Source organism: Mesoplodon mirus, assembly GCF_964341445.2.
Source record: "Mesoplodon mirus genome assembly, chromosome: 4".
In the NCBI taxonomy this organism is placed as follows: Eukaryota; Metazoa; Chordata; class Mammalia; order Artiodactyla; family Ziphiidae; genus Mesoplodon; species Mesoplodon mirus.
Genome location: NC_138979.1, coordinates 43,529,175 through 43,548,880, shown reverse-complemented (window position 1 = coordinate 43,548,880; position 19,706 = coordinate 43,529,175). Strand labels below are relative to the sequence as shown.

General features: G+C 39.9%; 1 protein-coding gene across 4 annotated transcripts in view; it reads left to right on the top strand.

Moving 5' to 3' along the window:
- MYO5A (myosin VA) overlaps positions 1-19,706 on the top strand; it is a 200,975-nt gene that overhangs the window by 115,668 nt on the left and 65,601 nt on the right. For all 4 annotated transcript variants that reach the window (XM_082618354.1, XM_082618353.1, XM_082618352.1 and 1 more), the window contains exons 13-20: positions 1,877-2,002; positions 3,299-3,382; positions 9,157-9,318; positions 10,502-10,599; positions 12,635-12,721; positions 12,810-12,918; positions 15,368-15,579; positions 16,486-16,642. In XM_082618354.1, the coding sequence (XP_082474480.1) occupies positions 1,877-2,002; positions 3,299-3,382; positions 9,157-9,318; positions 10,502-10,599; positions 12,635-12,721; positions 12,810-12,918; positions 15,368-15,579; positions 16,486-16,642 (1,035 nt within the window). The remainder of the gene's footprint in view (positions 1-1,876; positions 2,003-3,298; positions 3,383-9,156; positions 9,319-10,501; positions 10,600-12,634; positions 12,722-12,809; positions 12,919-15,367; positions 15,580-16,485; positions 16,643-19,706) is intronic.

The following is a 19,706-nucleotide window of genomic DNA, read 5'->3' as shown; positions in this document are numbered from 1 at the left end:
GTTGTTCTTTAGTACTGATATATATGGTGGAGAGGGAGTTTTAGCTTTAATATTTGAAGATGCAGCATGTGGAAAATATATCAGATCCCCAGCTTTACTGCTAACTGAGTTATCCTAGACAAATAACCCATCCTTTCTCTTAGTTGCTCTTTAATTTATATGCCATAAATTACAACTTAATATAGGTTGATCCTCCTAAGCATCCAGATTTCCTGCAACATTAAGAATGCCAAGGCAAATACTGTATCTTTTCACGTATATGTAGAATCTAAAAAATAAAACAAACAAATGAATGTAACAAAACAAAAAGAGCCTCACAGATACTAGAGAACAAACTAGTGGTTACCGTTGCGAAGATGGTTAGGGGGAAGGGCAAGATAGGTGAAGGCGGGATTAAGAGGAACAAACTACTAGCTATAAGATAAACAAGAGATACAAGGATGTTATGTACAGCACAGGGAATATAGCCAATATTTTATAATAACTTCACATGGAGTATAATCTATAAAAATATTGAATCACTATATTGTACTGAAACTAATATAATATTATACGTCAACTATACTTCAGTAAACAAAAAGAATGCATGTAAAGGTGCTCAGCCTTGCTTGAAATTAAATAAAATGTAAATCAAAACAAAAACGGGATACTGCTTTTTACCTATCAAATGAGTTTAAATTTGATAATACCAGGCTTCCCTGGTGGCGCAGTGGTTGAGAGTCCGCCTGCTGATGCAGGGGACACGGGTTCGTGCCCCGGTCTGGGAAGATCCCACATGCCGCAGAGCGGCTAGGCCCGTGAGCCATGGCTGCTGAGCCTGCGCGTCCGGAGCCTGTGCTCTGCAACGGGAGAGGCCACAACAGTGAGAGGCCCGTGTACTGCAAAAAAAAAAAAAAAAAAAAAAAAATTGATAATACCAAATTGATATTTTTAAAATGATTTTTTTGATGTGGACCATTTTTAAAGTCTTTATTGAATTTGTTACAGTATTGTTTCTGTTTTCTGTTTTGATTTTTTGGCCACAAGGCATGTGGGATCTTCAGCCAGGGATCGAACCTGCACCCCCTACATTGGAAGGCAAGGTCTCAACCACTGGACCGCCAGGGAAGTCCCCCAGATTGACATTTATTGCATATATACTCTTGATGAAGGACATGAGTTAGTACAACATATTTTTGAGGAAATTTGACAATATTTGTGAAGATTTTAAATACACATACCTTTTGACCCAGCTGTGGAACTGCTGAGAATTTACCTTATGAATATACTTACAAAAGTATTCAAGGTTTTTGTGTAAAAGGAGCCGTTGTGGCAGTTTTCATAATAATAAAAAATCAGTAACAACCTAGTGGCCATAAATACAAGAATGCTATTGTTAAGAAGAAAAAAAAATGCAAGGAGTTTATAGAATGATCCTATTTGTGTCCATGCCTTTAAAGACAGAAAGATAAAGAAATTGGTGGAAATGGTGGAAATGGTGGAAATTGGTGGAAATTCTCTATTTTATACCTTTCTAAATCATATAAATGGCCCACTGTGTGCAAATGTTATTTTTATTTAACAAATTTTTAAAAATACATGATAGTCATGATATTTCATCTTTCATCTGTGAGGCTTTTGTTGTTTTAAAAGCATATCGAATATTTATTTAATGACCTCTGGTATAGGCAGGTTGAGTTGCTGAAGGTCTCAGTCATTGCTTTTCATTAGTCATTGGTTTGGGGCCTGTAAGAGAGAAATGTGGAAGGAATGAGTTCCTAAACTGGATGTAAAAGTTGTTAGGAAAGCCAAAACACGGTCTCTTAGTTGATGCATCAGAAGCGTCTCATAACAATATTCACCTTGTTTTCTTTCTTTTTTTTCCCCCTGAATGTAGATGCCTAAAGGCACAGATGACACTTGGGCCCAAAAATTGTACAACACACATTTGAACAAATGTGCGCTCTTTGAGAAGCCCCGTCTATCAAACAAAGCTTTCATCATCCAGCATTTTGCTGACAAAGTAAGGAAGTTTTATTATCTTTTCTTTTTGAATACTTAAGTTCAAAGAGGAAAAAAAATCAATAGTCAGTAGATAGCATTTTTTTCTTTGCTGAGCTTGCATTCTTTAGCTCCGTTTAGGAAAAGTGAGCTTAAGTGTTGGCTTATTGTTTTTCTCTTTCTTTAACCTAAATGGAATTATATTAAGAAATAAATACATGTTTACAGTCCTCTATCTATAATTCTGAAATCCAAGAAACTCTGAAATCCATGTCTTTTCATAATTCATTTAGTGGCTAAGCCTGATTTTTGACCTGAACTAACATGAGGTTATTTATAGTCTTTATTTATCCCAGTTAGGCTGGATATTTATATATTTCAATGTAGAAATGTTAATATGTTTGATTACAGATTGCTGCCTCAGATTCTGCTAAAAGATTCTGGGTTCTGAAACCCAACGGTTTCAGAATAGAAACTGTGGACGTGTGTCACCCTCTGTGATTGATTCAGTGGGTCCCTACTAATGAGGCATGCAGACTTGCTGCTTCACAGGTTCTGTAGTCTACTCAGAAAATCTGGAGCTATGACACTAGTTTATATTTCCAGGAGGTTGTGGGGTAGCCTTCTGGTAAGCTTCCCATGGTCCCCTTTAGGAACCCTTTAGGAGGGTTTTCCGAGTCTGTCCTGCTCCTAGCTGGAGACCTTGGAATGGCTTCAGGGCCGCCTAAGGGCTTTGTGGTAAAGGCTGGGGACCCTGAGTGGTAGATGGCCGAAGTCTTCTAGAAGCAGGGAGAGTCCATTCTCATGTAGTTCTACTTACCGGATCATACAGTATTTACCCAGCCACCATCTACATCCATCGTCGCCGCTTCAGCTTTCTGCCAGACAGCCATTTGTTCCTTCTGACCCCCTCTCCCGCTTTCATCTCTTCTCTCCCAAAGGAGACTTACCCCTGCGGGAGGGTGAGCTAGGTTTGAAGGAAATACATTGGGTCAGCCTTAGGAGCTCTCTTTGGCCTGCATGAGAGAAGAGAACAGCTTCTTATGAGTCTGCTTACCCATGAACTGGGATGATCTTAGATCACAGTTAATCAGCACTGCCACTCTTCCCTAGGAAAAACAGTATTTAGGGAGTTTTACTCTAGAGTTAACATGCTTCTTACTAAGAATGGTACTAGTTTCTTAGAATAAAACTAATGATAACACTTCACTGAGAGCCCATCACGTAGCCTGAGCCTAATAAATATTTTTGTTGTTGATGACAATCATATCTATTCAAAAGTTTTATTAGCTAAGGAGATTTTCCCATGTGTTTTCAGGTGGAATACCAGTGTGAAGGCTTTCTGGAAAAGAATAAAGACACTGTTTTTGAAGAACAAATTAAAGTTCTTAAATCAAGCAAGGTAACCATGTATAGGCTTTCTCCAATCAGGATATATTCATTAAAATGTTTCTTACTTAAGCATTAGCTTTTTAACAGTAATAATAATTGTTCTAACAAAATCAGCTTTACTGTTAGTTTTCTATTTATCAATACATGTGTCAGATCCTGTTTTAAATGCCTTATAAGTGTTAACCCACCTAATCCTATGATGAGGTGATATTATCATTACTCCCATTTTACAGATGAGGGAACTGAGGCACAGAAACTTCATAGCTAGTAAGTTTTCAAGCCAAATTATTGATAAAACCCAGGCTGTTGAGCTCAGAGTCTGCACTCTTAACCACTATGCGGTGGTGTTTTATGTGAAATTTTTGCCTCCACAGCAGTTCTAGGCTCTCTTGTGCCTTTGTGAGAGACCATGAGAGAAAACGTTTTGTTGCTGTTGTTGTTTTTGGCTGTGTCATTTTGAAGGGATGCGCTAGAGACATGGAGCATTCCATCCAAGTAAAGATTGACCTCTGGATCACTGAGTGCAATTTCAGGTGTGGTCCAAAGCACTTTGAAATTATTCTTCTTAGGTATAGATACCGAACACTGCTTTCTAGTGGGAGCAGAATATTCCAGATCGCAAAGAACTATGATGGCTCTCTGAGGTTGATCCCAACCTCCACCCTTTGACTCTCTTCAGGAAAGTATGGGGAGGGGAGCACAGCTCACTTTCATCCTGTAGGGAGCAAACCAGAAAGCTGGTTACTTAATTTTACAAAGTAAATATTCAAATATTCAGTGAAAGACTAAAAATATTCATGTGAATTCTTCTGGATTTCTGACCGGCACTTTTTTGTTTTTCTGGTTTATTCTAAGAAAATCCTTTTAACTTCAATGGAATGTTATATGAACACTTTGACTCTTGTTTTTGGAATAAAAACTTTTACTTTCAATTATTTTGATAATAGCAAGATCATATAAGGACCAAATTCCAGTTTTAACCCTCAGAAAATGATGAGTCTATAGTCTTAAGTGTCTGTGGAAAAATCATTTTTTCACTTATCCTCTTAAGCCCTGGACATTAATACTTTATACCTTATAGGAATGATGTATAAGAGAAAATTCTCTCACAGTGCCAATCCCTGAGTATTATTCAGTTAAAGATTATAAATCATTTTAGTTTATGAATACTGATAAAAACCGTGGAATTCTAGTGTTACTACTCTAAATAATTTAGCTGACACAGAACATTCACAGGTTCTCATTCCCCAGGCACCCATAATCTTTTTTTTTTTTCCGGTATGCGAGCCTCTCACTATTGTGGCCTCTCCCGTTGCGGAGCACAGGCTCCGGACGCGCAGGCTCAGCGGCCATGGCTCACGGGCCTAGCCGCTCCGTGGCATGTGGGATCTTCCTGGACCGGGGCACGAACCCATGTCCCCTGCATCGGCAGGTGGACTCTCAACCACTGCACCACCAGGAAAGCCCACCCATAATCTTTTGTGTCTTTTTTCTGACTGGCTAGTAGTGGCTCCTTAATTTCCAGAAAGTAGCTATGCATTCTGAGGAATCATTTGGAGTGACTGCCAGTCTATATAGCACTGTTGCAGTTGGGTGAAGGTGGTGTGAGATTTACATAGCTTACACTGCTCCCAGTTAGCAGAAACCCAACCCAAGGGTATGAACTTTCTGTTTTAATTTTTTTGCACCTGATAGGAAGCAAGTGTAACCTAGTGTTGATTTGTCCCCTTGGAAGTACTAATTTTAGAAGATCAGTATTTGTGTTATGTGTTTTCAACAGAATTATTTTTGTGGTAATACAGTGTGGGGTTCTGTTTGTGTGTATGTGTTTTGTCTTTTTTTTCCTTTAATTTTGTAGCTTCTAGCCAGTTGAAAAGGAATTAAGGTATAAAAAAATTTAACAGAAGGTGTCTTAATTTATGTTTTCCCACCATAAAGAAATCTGTTGCTACATCAAATAACAGGAAGCACATAAGTAAATTGCAGCTCGATGAAATACTACTAAATTGCAACTCTATTAAATGTCATTAAAAAGAGTTATATCCCCTACTTTCCATGTTGCTAATTGATGAAGGGGAGCACAGTTCATCTACTGAGTTTATGCCTCAAATCTCTCATCTGTAAAATAGAATCATGATAGTATCTACTTTCAGAGGTTGTTATGAAGATTAAATAGGTTGTATTAAGCTCAGAGCAGTGCTTCATGTATAAAAAGCTCTTAGTGAATAATGTTGTTGTTGTTACTGAGATGATTTCCCACATCTTTACAAAGCAGTTACTTGGATTCTTCTGTCTTCTTTAACACTCTTCCTAGACATATAAGTTCAGTCTGAAGCAATTCAGAGCCCTGTCTTAAGCATAGACAGATCAAAGAAACAAGATGGAATGTCTAGGCATATCTACCTACTTACATATTTGACTTTCTGTTTATCTGCCTTTCTCTCTTCAAATGAAGTTGGCATCCTCAGTTAGTGGGGAATGGCTAAATTTTTCAATGAATGATTTAAGAAAATTGGGAATTTAGCAAGGTAAACAGGTAAATGAGATAGGTAGAGGAGTTAGGTAATAACCACTTAACCACATATTTAGATGATATCATATCATAAAGTGGTAAGTGCTATAAAGAAGGTAAAACAGGGGGCTTCCCTGGTGGCGCATGGCGCAGTGGTTGAGAATCTGCCTGCCAATGCAGGGGTCACGGGTTCGAGCCCTGGTCTGGGAGGATCCCACATGCCGCGGAGCAGCTGGGCCCGTGAGCCACAACTACTGAGCCTGCGCATCTGGAGCCTGTGCTCTGCAACAGGAGAGGCCATGACAGTGAGAGGCCCGTGCACCACGATGAAGAGTGGCCCCTGCTCACCGCAACCAGAGAAAGCCCTCGCACAGAAACGAATACCCAACACAGCCAAATAAATAAATAAAATGAATTTATTAAAAAAAAAAAAGAGAAAGAAAGTAAAACAGGGTACCAAGCTAGAGAATGACTAAGCTTGGGCAGAGGTGAGGTGCTCCACTAGCCACAGTGGTCAGGAAAGGCCTCTCTGAGAATGTGACATTTGGGCTGTACCCTGAATAATAGGAGACAGCTGTGTCAGTGGAAGAGCAAGTGAGTGCTGAGACTGTATAAGATGGTTGTGTTTGAGGTCCATAAAGAAGGCCAGTATGACTGGAGCATGGTAGGTGAGTAGGATGTGTAGGATGGGTAGACAGGGGCCACTTTCTGGAGGGAAGTGTGGTAAAGAGTATGGATTTTTTTCCTGTTCCTGTGGAAAGTCTGAACAGTTTTCATATGGGGAATGATATGCTACTGTGTGGAGATATGGTGGGGGCGCTGGGGATAGGGGGGTAGTAATCTAGGGGACAGATAGTGGACTGAGATACTGAAATTATAGTAGTGGAAATGGCTTATGATTTATGGGTAGAGTTGACTGGTCTTGTTGATGGTTTGAGTATGGAGAGTGAGAGAAGGAGAGAAATTGAAGATGACTTCTATGTTTTGGGCCTGAGATGCTGGATGGATAATGGTGCCACTTACTGAGGTGAAGACTTGTAAAAGATTAGGCTTCAAGAGAACGAATCAAGAGTTCTGTCTTGGACTCATGGATATGGAGAACAGACTTATGGCTGCCAAGGAGGAGGGGGTTGGGGGAGGGATGGAGTGGGAGGTTGGGGTTAGCAGCTGTAAGCTACTATACATAGAATGGATAGACAACGGGGTCCCACTCTGTATAGCACAGGGAACTATATTCAGTATCCTTTGATAAACCATAATGGAAAAGAATATGCAAAAAAAGAATGTATGTGTATGTATAACTGAGTCGCTTTGCCGTTCAGTGGAAATTAGCACGACATTGCGGGTCAGCTATGCTTCAATTAAAAAAAAAAGTTTTATCTTGGACATGTTTTGCCTGAGATGGCAATTAGATAGTTAAGTGGACATGCCATATAGGAAGTTGTAAATGAAAGTCAGCAGGTCAGAGGGAAAGTCAGAGTCAGTGATTTAAATTTGGTAGTCTTTAGAACTAGATGACATTTAAAGCAATAGGACTGGATAAGATTGCTTAGGGAGAACAAGTAGGTGAAAAATAGTAGAGAGTAAGGCATTCCAACTCCTAGAGAGGAAGAACCAGGAAAGAAGTCTGAGAAAAATGGCCCACGGGGAAGCAGGAACACTGCCTAAAGGAGAAATTGTAGAGTAGTTTCTAATATGACAATGTAAAATGTTCTCTCTCTTTTTTTTTAATGAAAACTCAATGTAGAGAATTTTAAATTTATAACTTGTATGAAGAGGAAGACACATATATATGCATCTATATGTGTGTATGTGTTCTGAACTCTCAACACTGAGTAGTTTTCTGGTAGATATTGTAGAACTTCAGTTAAATTGTAACGCTAGTGGTGAATATGATATTTCAACCCAGCTCTATTAACCATTTCACACAGAACAGAGAAAAACAAAGTTTAGGTAGGCAGAGCTAATGTAGAGCTAGCAATTTACATGGAAATGACAGAAGTGTGTAGATAGATCCTAGAGTCCTTGGCCTATTATCGAATAGCCTTACATCTTAACTCTGTGCTGAGTTTTCAAATCAAATCTATTAGGAACTCTTATTTTTCCCCTTTGTGATACAAGATAATGGTAAAACGTTCCCCTACCCCCACCCCCTGCCCTGCTTTGTAGCTAACCAAGCTATATGTATTCCGTAAAGCAAGGGATACATTCATTTGTGCAACAAGCAACCATTATTGGTATGTCATGTATAACAATTTGTTATATACATCATGAATTATATCCTAAGTTACCCTTATAATTGATAGATACATTATACCAAATGAAATTAATTTTGTTTTTTAATGAAAGAACTCTCAAGAAAATTATTTCTTCTGGTCTCAGATATTCTAAGTTTATTAGATAAATAATTGGTTGTTACAGTTACACTTTGACTTATAAGAAGGATTTATTTTATGTATGTGGACTGTGTCACTATTGTAAAGATATGTACATATATCAAAATGTTACTGTCGATTAGTTTGAAGTCTCTTTTGTTCCGTAAAATGTCTTCCAACCACATTAACTTATACTATCCACCCATTTATTAACTACCAGATCTTTTAATAGCCTTTCATTTCGTTAACCTGGTAGAACACAAAATTGATTGCAGGAATTATGCAGTCATGCAAAACTTACAGGATACGGGCAGGGTTCCCTTTTACTTTTTTTCCCAATAATCCACATTACTTTCTAAAAATTACTATTAATTCATGCTTTTTACAAATCTTATTAAATTGTAGAACTAGTTCATGACACCCTTCCTGATGAGATTTTCAGTGATATTTTTTAGTTGGTACTCACCATTTGAGTTAGTGGGTAGACAGATGAAGCATAATGATAAAACATTTGGTGGAACTGATGTAATAAGACTTTCAATTAGTATTTTGCTCATAAAATAATTATCGTTTAAAACCAGTAAAATGGTTAGAGCGGCCACTTCCTGTGGATTACGATTTCAAGTCTCAGTGGAGTAGTTTTGATTTTGTTTTCCCCCAAATAAGGTTGTAGAATTACTGCATTTTTCCATCTATATTTTTGTAGCATTGATGTCACCTCTCTCTCATATTTTTGGCTCCTAACACAGATACTGATTATTTCTGGAATGTGACTCTGAAAGGGGTTACTTAAGGAAGGGAATCACTATGGATTGCAAATCATCATAGTGTTTCTGTGAAGATTTCCAATTGAGTTTGGGTTTAGAGTGTGATTTCCTTTTACTATTTTTGACTCAGTTTAAGATGCTACCAGAATTATTTCAAGATGATGAGAAGGCCATCAGTCCAAGCTCAGCCACCTCTTCAGGGCGCACACTCCTCGCCCGCACTCCTGCAAAGCCCACCAAAGGCAGACCAGGCCAGGCAGCCAAAGAGCACAAGAAAACGGTGGGGCACCAGGTGAGTTCAGGGAGCCGCTGCTGCAGAGCTACTTCCCCTCTGGCTCAGCTGGAGCCTCAGGCCTTCCTTTGTCAGCCTCCCAGGTGGGGTCCTCAGGTGAGGAGAGGCTTGAGCTTTCACTGTGAGAACACAGAACACTGTCCACTCATACTTCTCCCCTCCTAACAAGAGACCTGTAACTCTGCTTAAGTGTTTCCCAAAATAATTTTCTCTACATTTTAATTATTCTAGTACATATCCTCCCTCACAAACCACTGCTGCCTTTGTTTTGTTCTTTGGCTGTTTCCTCTCTGGATTTGTACAGCTCCTTCAGCCCAGGAACAGTGCCCTCTGCTTTCTTTGATGTTTTATGCATTATGGGGACTGGGAAACATGACACACGTGCTTAGTGCCTGAACTAGGGCTGGGGGCTTTGGGCAGGAGGCTCAGTGCTAGTCAGCTTGTTTTCCTGAGCAGATAGGAAGCAGGGCCTGGCACAGGTCCACAGCCCCCAGTCTGATCCCCTGTCCCTAAAGGTAACCCCATCCTGGCTGTACTCTTCCATCCTCTGCCCACCCCCATTTCCTATACTCTTTTAAGTCATCTGCTACTTTTTTCAGTATCATAACAACAAAATTCCTACTGTACATGATTACATGACCTTAATATCTTTAAAGCAAGCATATATTTTTAGTCAAAGTTTTAAGTGTACAACAGAAGGCTACAGAAAGCTATATTAAAAGGGTGGGTGGAAGAATGAACTCTATTGTAATGATGATAATGATGTGTGATAATGATGTGTCTAAGTAGGTTCATCAACTGTAACACATGTACCATTGTGGTGGGGAATGTTGATAATGGAGGAGGCCATGCCTGTGCCAGGGTAGGGGGTATGGGGGACATCTCTGTACCTTCTGTTTGATTTTGCTGTGAACCTAAAACTGCTCTAAGAACATAAAGTCTTAGTGGGGGGAGTGGTGGTGGGAGGAGCGAGAATATCTGTTCAGCAGAGTGAGCATGTAAATGGTAGGGTTTAAGCAAATTTGAACCAAAAACCCTAGCAGCTCCACTGTTGAGGGCTGATCAGGTTCACAGGTGGCAAAGTCATCTCCACTAGTGTCATTCGAAGAAAATTTTCAGTTGTTTTATGTCATCTTTGACTTTGACAAAACCTTGATGCCCCTTTCTGCTCTTTTTCATGCAGTTCCGAAACTCCCTTCACCTGCTTATGGAGACTCTGAATGCCACTACCCCTCACTACGTGCGCTGTATTAAGCCTAACGACTTCAAGTTCCCATTCACGTAAGTATTTCTCAACTGCTGAATTTAAAGTATCCATATCTCATAAGGATTGCCAAACCAGCAGCAGGGAAAAAATACTTAGGTAAATCTTCATGTCTTGTAGAGGGAACAACTAGTTAGTAGAACTTTTTCAGTTTTTGTTCCCTTTTAAGAATGTGAAAACAAGGAATTCCCTGGTGGTCCAGTGGTTAGGACTCCACGCTTCCACTGCCGGGGACCCGGGTTCCATCCTTGGTTGGATCAGGGAACTAAGATCCCACAAAGCCTCACGACGTGGCCAAAAAAAAAAAAAATGTGAGAACAAATTAGTAGTTGGCCTTCTGAAGATTTTAAAAGTTGAGATCAATCACACATTTCTAGTACTATTTTCTATTTGTAATTTACTTCATTTCAAGATCTTTTTGGTTAATCTGGGCTTTAGTTAAAACCAGAGCTGGGTGAGATAAGGTTGCTTTGGCAAAGGCTCATAATCATCCCTGCTACTTTTCAACTGTTGAAACTATCAGAGAATGTCTACTTTTACCAAACATCTTGTCCTATGTCAAATACCATTCGTGAGAGGAAGTTTTTTCCAAAACGGAAATATTTCTCTAATTTTGAAAGTAATGCATGCACATTATAAAAACAATTTTCAGGAAATATAAAGTAGTGTAAAAATAAATGAAAGAGCATTTCATTATGCCCAGAGACATAATAAGTATTAACTGGCATAGATCCTTCTTGATCATTCCTTCCCTGCTATGTGTGTGTGTGTGTGTGTGTGTGTGAGAGAGAGAGAGAGAGAGAGAGAGAAAGAGAAAGAGAGAGAGATTAATAAAATGGAAGGGATCATGCTGTAATTGTTGTTTTGTATCTGCTTTCAACTTATGGGTGTTTTCCGTGTTAGTAAATACAAATCCACATTATCATTTTAATGGCTATGTCATATGCCATTATATACACATACCACCATTCTTTTAAATTATTCCCTATTGATGGCCATTTGGGTTATTCTTAGGGCTATGATAAACATCTTTTGCCAAACATTTTTGTATATTTGCCTGATTATCTCCTTAGAATAATGTATTTCTAGAAGTGGAACTTGTGGGTCAGAGATTAGGCACACTTACCAAAGGCTGTAATAACTCGCACTCCGCAGTGTGTGCGTGCTCCTTTACCTACACCCATGGCAGTCTTGCCCTTGGAGAGTCGGCCTTAGACTGCAGGGCACTTCTCAAAGACTGTTGTATTCTTCTCATTGCCAAGAAGCCCTTTCTGGAGGAAGTGAGAAGCTGCAAGAAGCTGCCACGCCCTGGGTGACTTTCCTGGACAGCCCTAGGGGCCATTACCTTCTGTCAGCCAACCGCATCTCCCATCACCAACAAAACACTTGAGAAGATAGCACAGCAGAAGCCTTGGATAGGTCACTCAGGACTTACCCGGGGGGCAGGAGGAATCATCATCCCGTAAGAAGCAGGCCTTGCTACTTCTTCTTTTAGTGTCAATTTAACATTAAGGTGCCGTTTATCTAGAGTGAAATACACATAAGATATAATATAAAATATTTTTCACTGACATGGACACTATTAATGCTTAGTATGTATACACTGAGTTGAATAGCTTTTAGAACACCAATAATTTTTTAAAAATACCTGAATGGGGCATATTTAATTTGTTCTTCTTGTTAGAGGAATCTCCAGGGCTGGCCAGTCTTTATTCCAGGGGAGCTCTGCATGGTGAACTAAAGAGTTATAAGAACAGCTAGTCAGGCCAAGGCATGTAATGAGCATGGCACAGTGCAGAGGAGTTTGGGCTTTTAAAATATGTTTAATGGCATTTCTTATAAGTTTGTGGTATGTATTTTTACTGCTAATGGTCTCTTCCCCTCTCTTACATGGAGTTTTCCATTTTGATCGCTGTTCCAGCTTTTGAATTTTTTTTTCTAATTTATCCATTTGGCTCTTTACAAAAGAATTCAGTCTCTGGACTGAGGAAAGTAGTTTGTGGCTAGAGCCACGCTTCTTTGTGTATTAATGATTTCCATTTTTACACATAGGTTTGATGAGAAGAGGGCAGTACAGCAGCTGAGAGCGTGTGGTGTCCTGGAAACCATCCGAATCAGCGCAGCAGGTTTCCCCTCTCGGTGGGCTTGACATTTTTCAAATATAAGGGATCCTAAAGGGGGAGGTTCCTGCTTCTTTAAATAAGCTGACATGAGTTTCTTTTTATAGGTGGACTTACCAAGAATTTTTCAGCCGCTACCGTGTCCTAATGAAGCAAAAAGATGTGCTAAGTGAGAGAAAACAAACATGCAAGAATGTTTTAGAGAAACTGATACTGGTAAGAAAGATTTTTCACTTACCTTTATCAGAACAGATGTTTGCCAAAGACCTTGTGATTATAACCTGTGAATGTCCTAGGAGTATCCATATACCACTAATCCAGGTTATTCAGGGGTGGAAGGGTGGAAAGGCACACTGTCTTGGAGGTCAAGGCTCCCTGTCTTTACGATGGAAGGACTGGTGAAGATGATGGTCCAGTATCAAGAAACAGGATGGTGAGGCCTGGACCCAGACTTGAGACACATTCTTTTTAGAGTTTGATCATTTTCAATAAAAATTTACCAAGTACTAAATTTTTTTTTTTTTTTTTTGTGGTACGCGGGCCTCTCACTGTTGTGGCCTCTCCTGTTGCGGAGCACAGGCTCCGGACGCGCAGGCTCAGCGGCCATGGCTCACGGGCCCAGCCGCTCCGCGGCATGTGGGATCTTCCTGGACCGGGGCACGAACCCGTGTCCCCTGCATCGGCAGGCGGACTCTCAACCACTGCGCCACCAGGGAAGCCCCCAAGTACTAAATTTTTATTGAAAATTACTTATGACAGACACCAGGCCAGATGCTGTGTGATTAAGAAAAATAAGTCTTGTCCTCAGGTGACGTAGTGTGTCTTGGAAATTAATGCATTTTAAAGTGTCTGTCAAATGCTGAGTGAGTGAGACAAGAAATCAACGGAAGACAGAGCCACATCTGTTGTGGGAAGGAGGAACTATTTCATGGAAGACATGTATTTTGAGTCAGGCCCTGAAGAGTGGGTAAGATTGTATAAAGTGGAAGCAGACTATCCTAATAGGGAGCAAGGAGCAAAAAGCATAGTTTTCTCAAAAAGCAGTTAGAGTCAGATTTTTGTTTTTGCTTTTGCAGTAAAAAAAATGGTGCATGGGACAGTAGGGAATTGGTTAGGAAATGTGGGTTGGTGTTTGAAGAGACTTGCATACCAAGCTAAGGCGTTCGCAGACTTTAGAACGCATCAGAGTCAGCTTCAGGGCTTGTTAAACTACAGAGTGCTGGGCCCCACCCCTAGAACATCTGATTTGGTAGGTCTGGGATGTGTCCAATAATGTGCATTTCTAACAAGTTCCCAGGTGATGCCGATGCTGGTTTGAGGACTACATTTTGATAACCACTGATGTAGGTTGTAGAGAATTTAAGACTCATGAGATGCTGTTTAAAGAATATTTTCACTTATTTGACACTAGGTTGGATGGATTACCTCACTTTGAAGTAATTACTCATAATTATTAGCTATTAACTAGATGTAATATCTCTTCTTTGGTGATAATAACTTTATTTTTCTTGAAAGCACTTAGGCCACTTTCCTGGTAATGTGTAAAAGAATCTGATACATTTTGAATCTGGCCTAAGCCCTTTCTAGGGAATGGAGAGCAGAAAGTAGGGACAGCCTCCTCCCCCAGACTGCTCCTCCCTGGGCTTGGGGCCACAAGGTAAAGGAGTGCAGGCCTGGGGGCGAGGGAGGGAGAGCTGAGATGAAATGGGGCAGGGAGAAGGAGACAGGGAGAGGGAACCACTTTCTAGCTCTTCCAGCTAGCCTCCTTTGCAAACTTTATTGATTTAAACTGAAACAGTTTTAGATGTATGTGGAGATTTCTGATTTTCTGTTTTCATGTACAAGATAGGAAATATTTGCTTATAGTGAAAAGTGATTTTCTCTGTTTTCACTTAGAATTTCAGATCACAGTATTGATTATTATAAATAAATTCTACTCTTCTTTTGATACAAGATAGTTAATAACTTGCATGCTTCTAGATAAGTTGGATCAGAATATAATAGACCAAAAATAGCATGCATATATATCTGTGTTTACTGCTCAACTTTGTTTATAATCAGAAGTCAATGAGCATTATAAATGATTATATTTTTGTAAAAGGAGCTTTGAAATTTGTAGGAAGATTTACTGTTGATAAAACCAAGAGATAACTGTTGAGAAACTTAATTCTTAACATGAATATGCAAGATTTTTTATCTTTTAGTTTTTATTTTGTGTGCATTACTTCCTGCCTTTTTCTTCATATTGGTGTTTTTGTCTCTTCAGCTTTCTCATGGAACACACAGCCCGATGTAATCCTTACAGCCTGGGTCAGTCAGAGGGAGTGTCAGCATCTCTATTTCCTTGAGATATTTAAAATACAAACAAGCAAATAGTAGCTGCCTATAACCCACAACCAAGTTTTTGGCCTCAGATAATAATTCCAGGTAGAATAATTCTGGGAAATAACTCTTAAACTGCAGTTTTCCTTAAAGTCCCTTCTATTTGCTCAACTTGCATAGGATCAAAAAGCTGGCTCCATTAGTTAATTGTGATGTAGCCCAAGTTTTAGCTAATAGTTTCATCCCTTTACTGATTCTGCTTTTAGACATATATTTTCTCTTTAAAGTTCATTTATCTAGTCATCATTTCTACTTCTGAGTATACAGTTTCTTCCAAAAACAGGACAAGGACAAATACCAGTTTGGGAAGACAAAGATCTTTTTCCGTGCCGGTCAAGTGGCCTATCTGGAAAAATTGAGGGCAGACAAGTTGAGGGCTGCCTGCATCCGGATCCAGAAGACGATCCGAGGGTGGCTGCTGCGGAAGAAGTTCCTGCGCATGCGCAAGGCTGCCGTCACTGTGCAGAGATACGTGCGAGGCCACCAGGCCCGATGGTAGGTCTCCTGGCGGCATGTCCACTCTGCCTCACAGACAGCGAAGATTGGCGAGCTCATCTGATTGATTGTCCAAACTAGGAGTTTTGAGTGGTCACCCTACCTGAGAAGGCAGCACCTTACCTCTTCTTAGGTCCAAGGAATTAACTCATAAGACAGTTAAATAGAATAAAATTTCACTCACCTTTATGAATGATTCAGATTGAACCTCAAAAAAATAATTACAAATTACTGCCTACTCATGTCCTCAGTATTTATTTTTTATACATTTATATGGGCTTGAAGAAATCATCTGTAAATTAGAACAGTCATGAATATAACTAGTTAATAATGACTCTATTGAGGAGTTTTGGGGAGCAGTTAGCTGAGAAGGTGTAGAAGAGAGTTACACTTACGTGTGATTACATATTAGGATAATTTTAATTTAGAGATATCAAAAGACATGAATTAATGGTAAGGAACTTGTGCCCAAATGGATAGATTAAGGAAAAACATCGTGCATTAGCAATGGATAGAGCTAAGAAAGCTGGGTGATAAGTAAGTACAGGATTACTGTGTAACCTGGTCTGCTATGTAAAGGGGACATAGCCTGGGGTAATGAGCACAGTTCTAGAAGGAATAAACCTTTATGACCTTCACTTTCTGTATTGTAAAATCAAGTAATATGGGACATCCCACTTTTCAGGGTTAGGTAAGTCTCAAATGAGATAATGGATGCACAGATATTTGGGGGATCATTAAATAACTATACAAATATAAGAAATATTGATTTAACGTGTATGTTATTAGAATAATACAATGGAGGTACTAATTATTCTGCCAAAGATATTGGTGCTTTCAGCCTCTGAAAAATGTATTGCTGGGCTTTTCTGATTACTGACTACGCACCACTCTTTCTCTGGTCAGTTATGCTAAGTTCCTGCGCAGAACCAAGGCAGCAACCATCATTCAGAAGTACTGGCGCATGTATGTAATCCGCCGGAGGTACAAGATCAGGCGGACTGCCACAATCGTCCTTCAGTCTTACCTTCGAGGCTACTTGGCCAGAAATAGGTATCGCAAGGTGAGGCCTTGTTTTCAACTTTGTTTATTCATTCCATTAACGTTAATCAAATTCCATATCTGTACAAAGTGCCACAGGGGCTCCTATGGATGTAGGAGTCATATGGAGACAACCAACAATTGAAATGCATTTTTAAATATTAAATAAGCCACATATATTTATTAACATGATGTTGAAAAAGAAAATTTACCTTTTTCTTCCCCTGTCTACGTAATTTGAAAAAAAAGTGAGTATATTAGTTTCCTGTGGCTGCTGTCATAAATTACCACCAACTTGGTAGCTTAAAACAACAGAAGTTTATTTTCTCACAGTTCTGGAGGCAAGAACTGTGAAATTAAGGTGTCAGCAGGGCTGCCCTCCCTCTAGAAGCTATTGGGGAGAACCCATTCCCTGCCTCTTCTAGTGCTGGTGGCCACCAGTATTCCTAATAATTGCGGCCATATCACTCCAATCTCTGATTCCATCTTCACCTCATCTTCTCTCTGTGTCTAACTTCTCTTCTTTTGTCTGTCTCTTATGAGAACACTTGTGATGGATTTAGGGCCCACCCAGATAATCCAGGATAATCTCTCCATCTCAAGATCCTTATCTTAATCATATCTGCAAAGGCCCTTTTCCCAAATAAAGTAATATTTACAGATTCTTAGTATTGGGGGCCTTTATTCGGCTGACTATGGTGAGCTTAGAATAGGTAAAAATATTGGATAGGCCAAAAAGTTCGTTCGGGTTTTTCTGTAACATCGTACAGAAAACCCGAATGAACTTTTTGGCCGACCCAATATATGGCAGATGAACAGATTAAGAATGAAACAACCTTGGAACAATTTACCATGGTAAAAATGAAATCAAATATAACATCAGTGTGGTCAAAGCTGTATTGACTAGAGTATGATGCTCTAGAAATTTTTGACAAATAATCTTTATGTCTAGCAATAATCATCATGGCTATAGATAGTAGATCACCAGATCAGTCTTAGTCATCACCTCTAAAAATATATGATCTAGTCAATGAAAGTTTTTTCTCTTTCATTTCGGCAAGGTTTTGAGTCTGTTCTTTAGAATATAGCGCTAATAAGCCAAAAATACAGTCTGGATCTTGGAGCTCTCTGGGCATCACTGTTAGGAGTGTCAGTAGAGTGATGTGAAGGACATTTCTCTAATCACAGGCAGTGATTATGTGGGTGTCCCCTAGGCCCTATTCATGTATTTATTTTATTTTCTTATTTTGAATTAATTTTATATAACAAAGAAAAATGGAAAGCTAATGAGGCTTGAATGAGCATATTTAGTAGCTGTGTTTTGAAGAAAATTTGAAGACAGCTACTCCAGGTCTTTCTGCCCACACCTGCTTTATAGTCAGATGTTCTTTCTCTTCAAGCATGAGCTTTCAAGGGAGGGAAAAGCCTTATTAAACTTGACCTTTTAGATATACCAAACCAGTTACCCTCCTGTTTTCCTCACTACTCTTCTCAGGAACATCTGAACTGGAGTGTGAGGCCATTGGTTTAGCAGTAGCAGTCTCTAGCTAGCTTAGCTCCCAGTGTGACTGGACATAGTAGGGGAGGCAGGTTAGAGACAGGCTCATGTGTAGGCCAGTAGTACCCCCTTAGTGACCCTTCTAGCTGTGATTCCAATCCAGGCTTCCCCCAAGCTTTGGGGGTCTTAAAGTGAGAGCAAGTGTTATTTAATGTCTCTGACTCACCGATGGAAATGAGATTGAGAATGGAAGCTCTAATTATATACTGTTTCCATTTGACTGAAATTAGAGAAATGGACCAGTATCTGAAGTTACATGGGGAGAAGGAAATGGAACAGGAATACTGGCATTAATACCTTTGCCAGTGTGTGCTGCTTGAGTTTTAAAGTCTGAAAGCCTTCAATTTGCCATCACTGAGTCTTATCCAGTTTGTCACTAGTCATCCAGATAGGACAGGGGGCTCCCTTGGGATTGTATTGTTGAGTGAGAGCTCAGGATGCCCTGCCTCACTGCGGCATGATGCACGGTGACTGCACTTAGTGGGAACTGAAGGCTGCCTTAGCATTAGGAAAACATCCCAAAGGGACAGCCTTGAGTTGGCTTAAGATACTATGAAGGTCTCCTAAACACCTATGTTTATTTTGTATTTGTTGGCTTTAAACACAACCACTTATTTCTTAATTGTATCCTCTAGGATGGCATATGTTTTTCATTGTTTTTCTCAGCTACATAACCTAAAAATAGGAACTGTTCTTTTAATGATCTTACTAAACTGCTACCTATCTGAATAGATGGTTTCAGAGATTTTTTACATTTAAAAAGTTTCATAGGGCTTCCCTGGTGGCGCAGTGGTTGAGAGTCCGCCTGCCGATGCAGGGGACGTGGGTTCGTGCCCCGATCTGGGAAGATCCCACATGCTGCGGAGCGGCTGGGCCCGTGAGCCATGGCCGCTGAGCCTGCGCGTCCGGAGCCTGTGCTCCGCAACGGGAGAGGCCACAACAGTGAGAGGCCCGCGTACCGCAAAAAAAAAAAAAAAAAAAAAGTTTCATAAAAGATACATTGTATCCATTTATAATAATCACTAATAAGTACTTAATCAAGTACATACATTTAAACATTTATATCACACAAGACTTACTTTGTAATATTGTAGACTTGAAAGAACATCAAAGTTTTGCTAGTTCAACCGTTCTTAAAATTTAAGAACTTCTTCCCCATCCTTCCTGGAAATTGTTTACACAATCTCTGCTTGATGGTCATTAGTGACAAGAAATTCATCTCATAAGGCAATCTTTTTTTTTTTTTTTTTTTTTGCGTTACGCGGGCCTCTTCACGGTTGTGGCCTCTCCCCTTGCGGAGTACAGGCTCTGGACGCACAGGCTCAGCAGCCATGGCTCACGGGCCCAGACACTCCGCGGCATGTGGGATCTTCCCAGATCGGGGCACGAACCCCTGTCCCCTGCATCGGCAGGCGGACTCTCAACCACTGCGCCACCAGGGAAGCCCGGCAATCTTATTTTAAAAAAATTATTATTATTATTATTTTTTGGCTACATTGGGTCTTCGTTGCTGCCTGAGGGGTTTCTC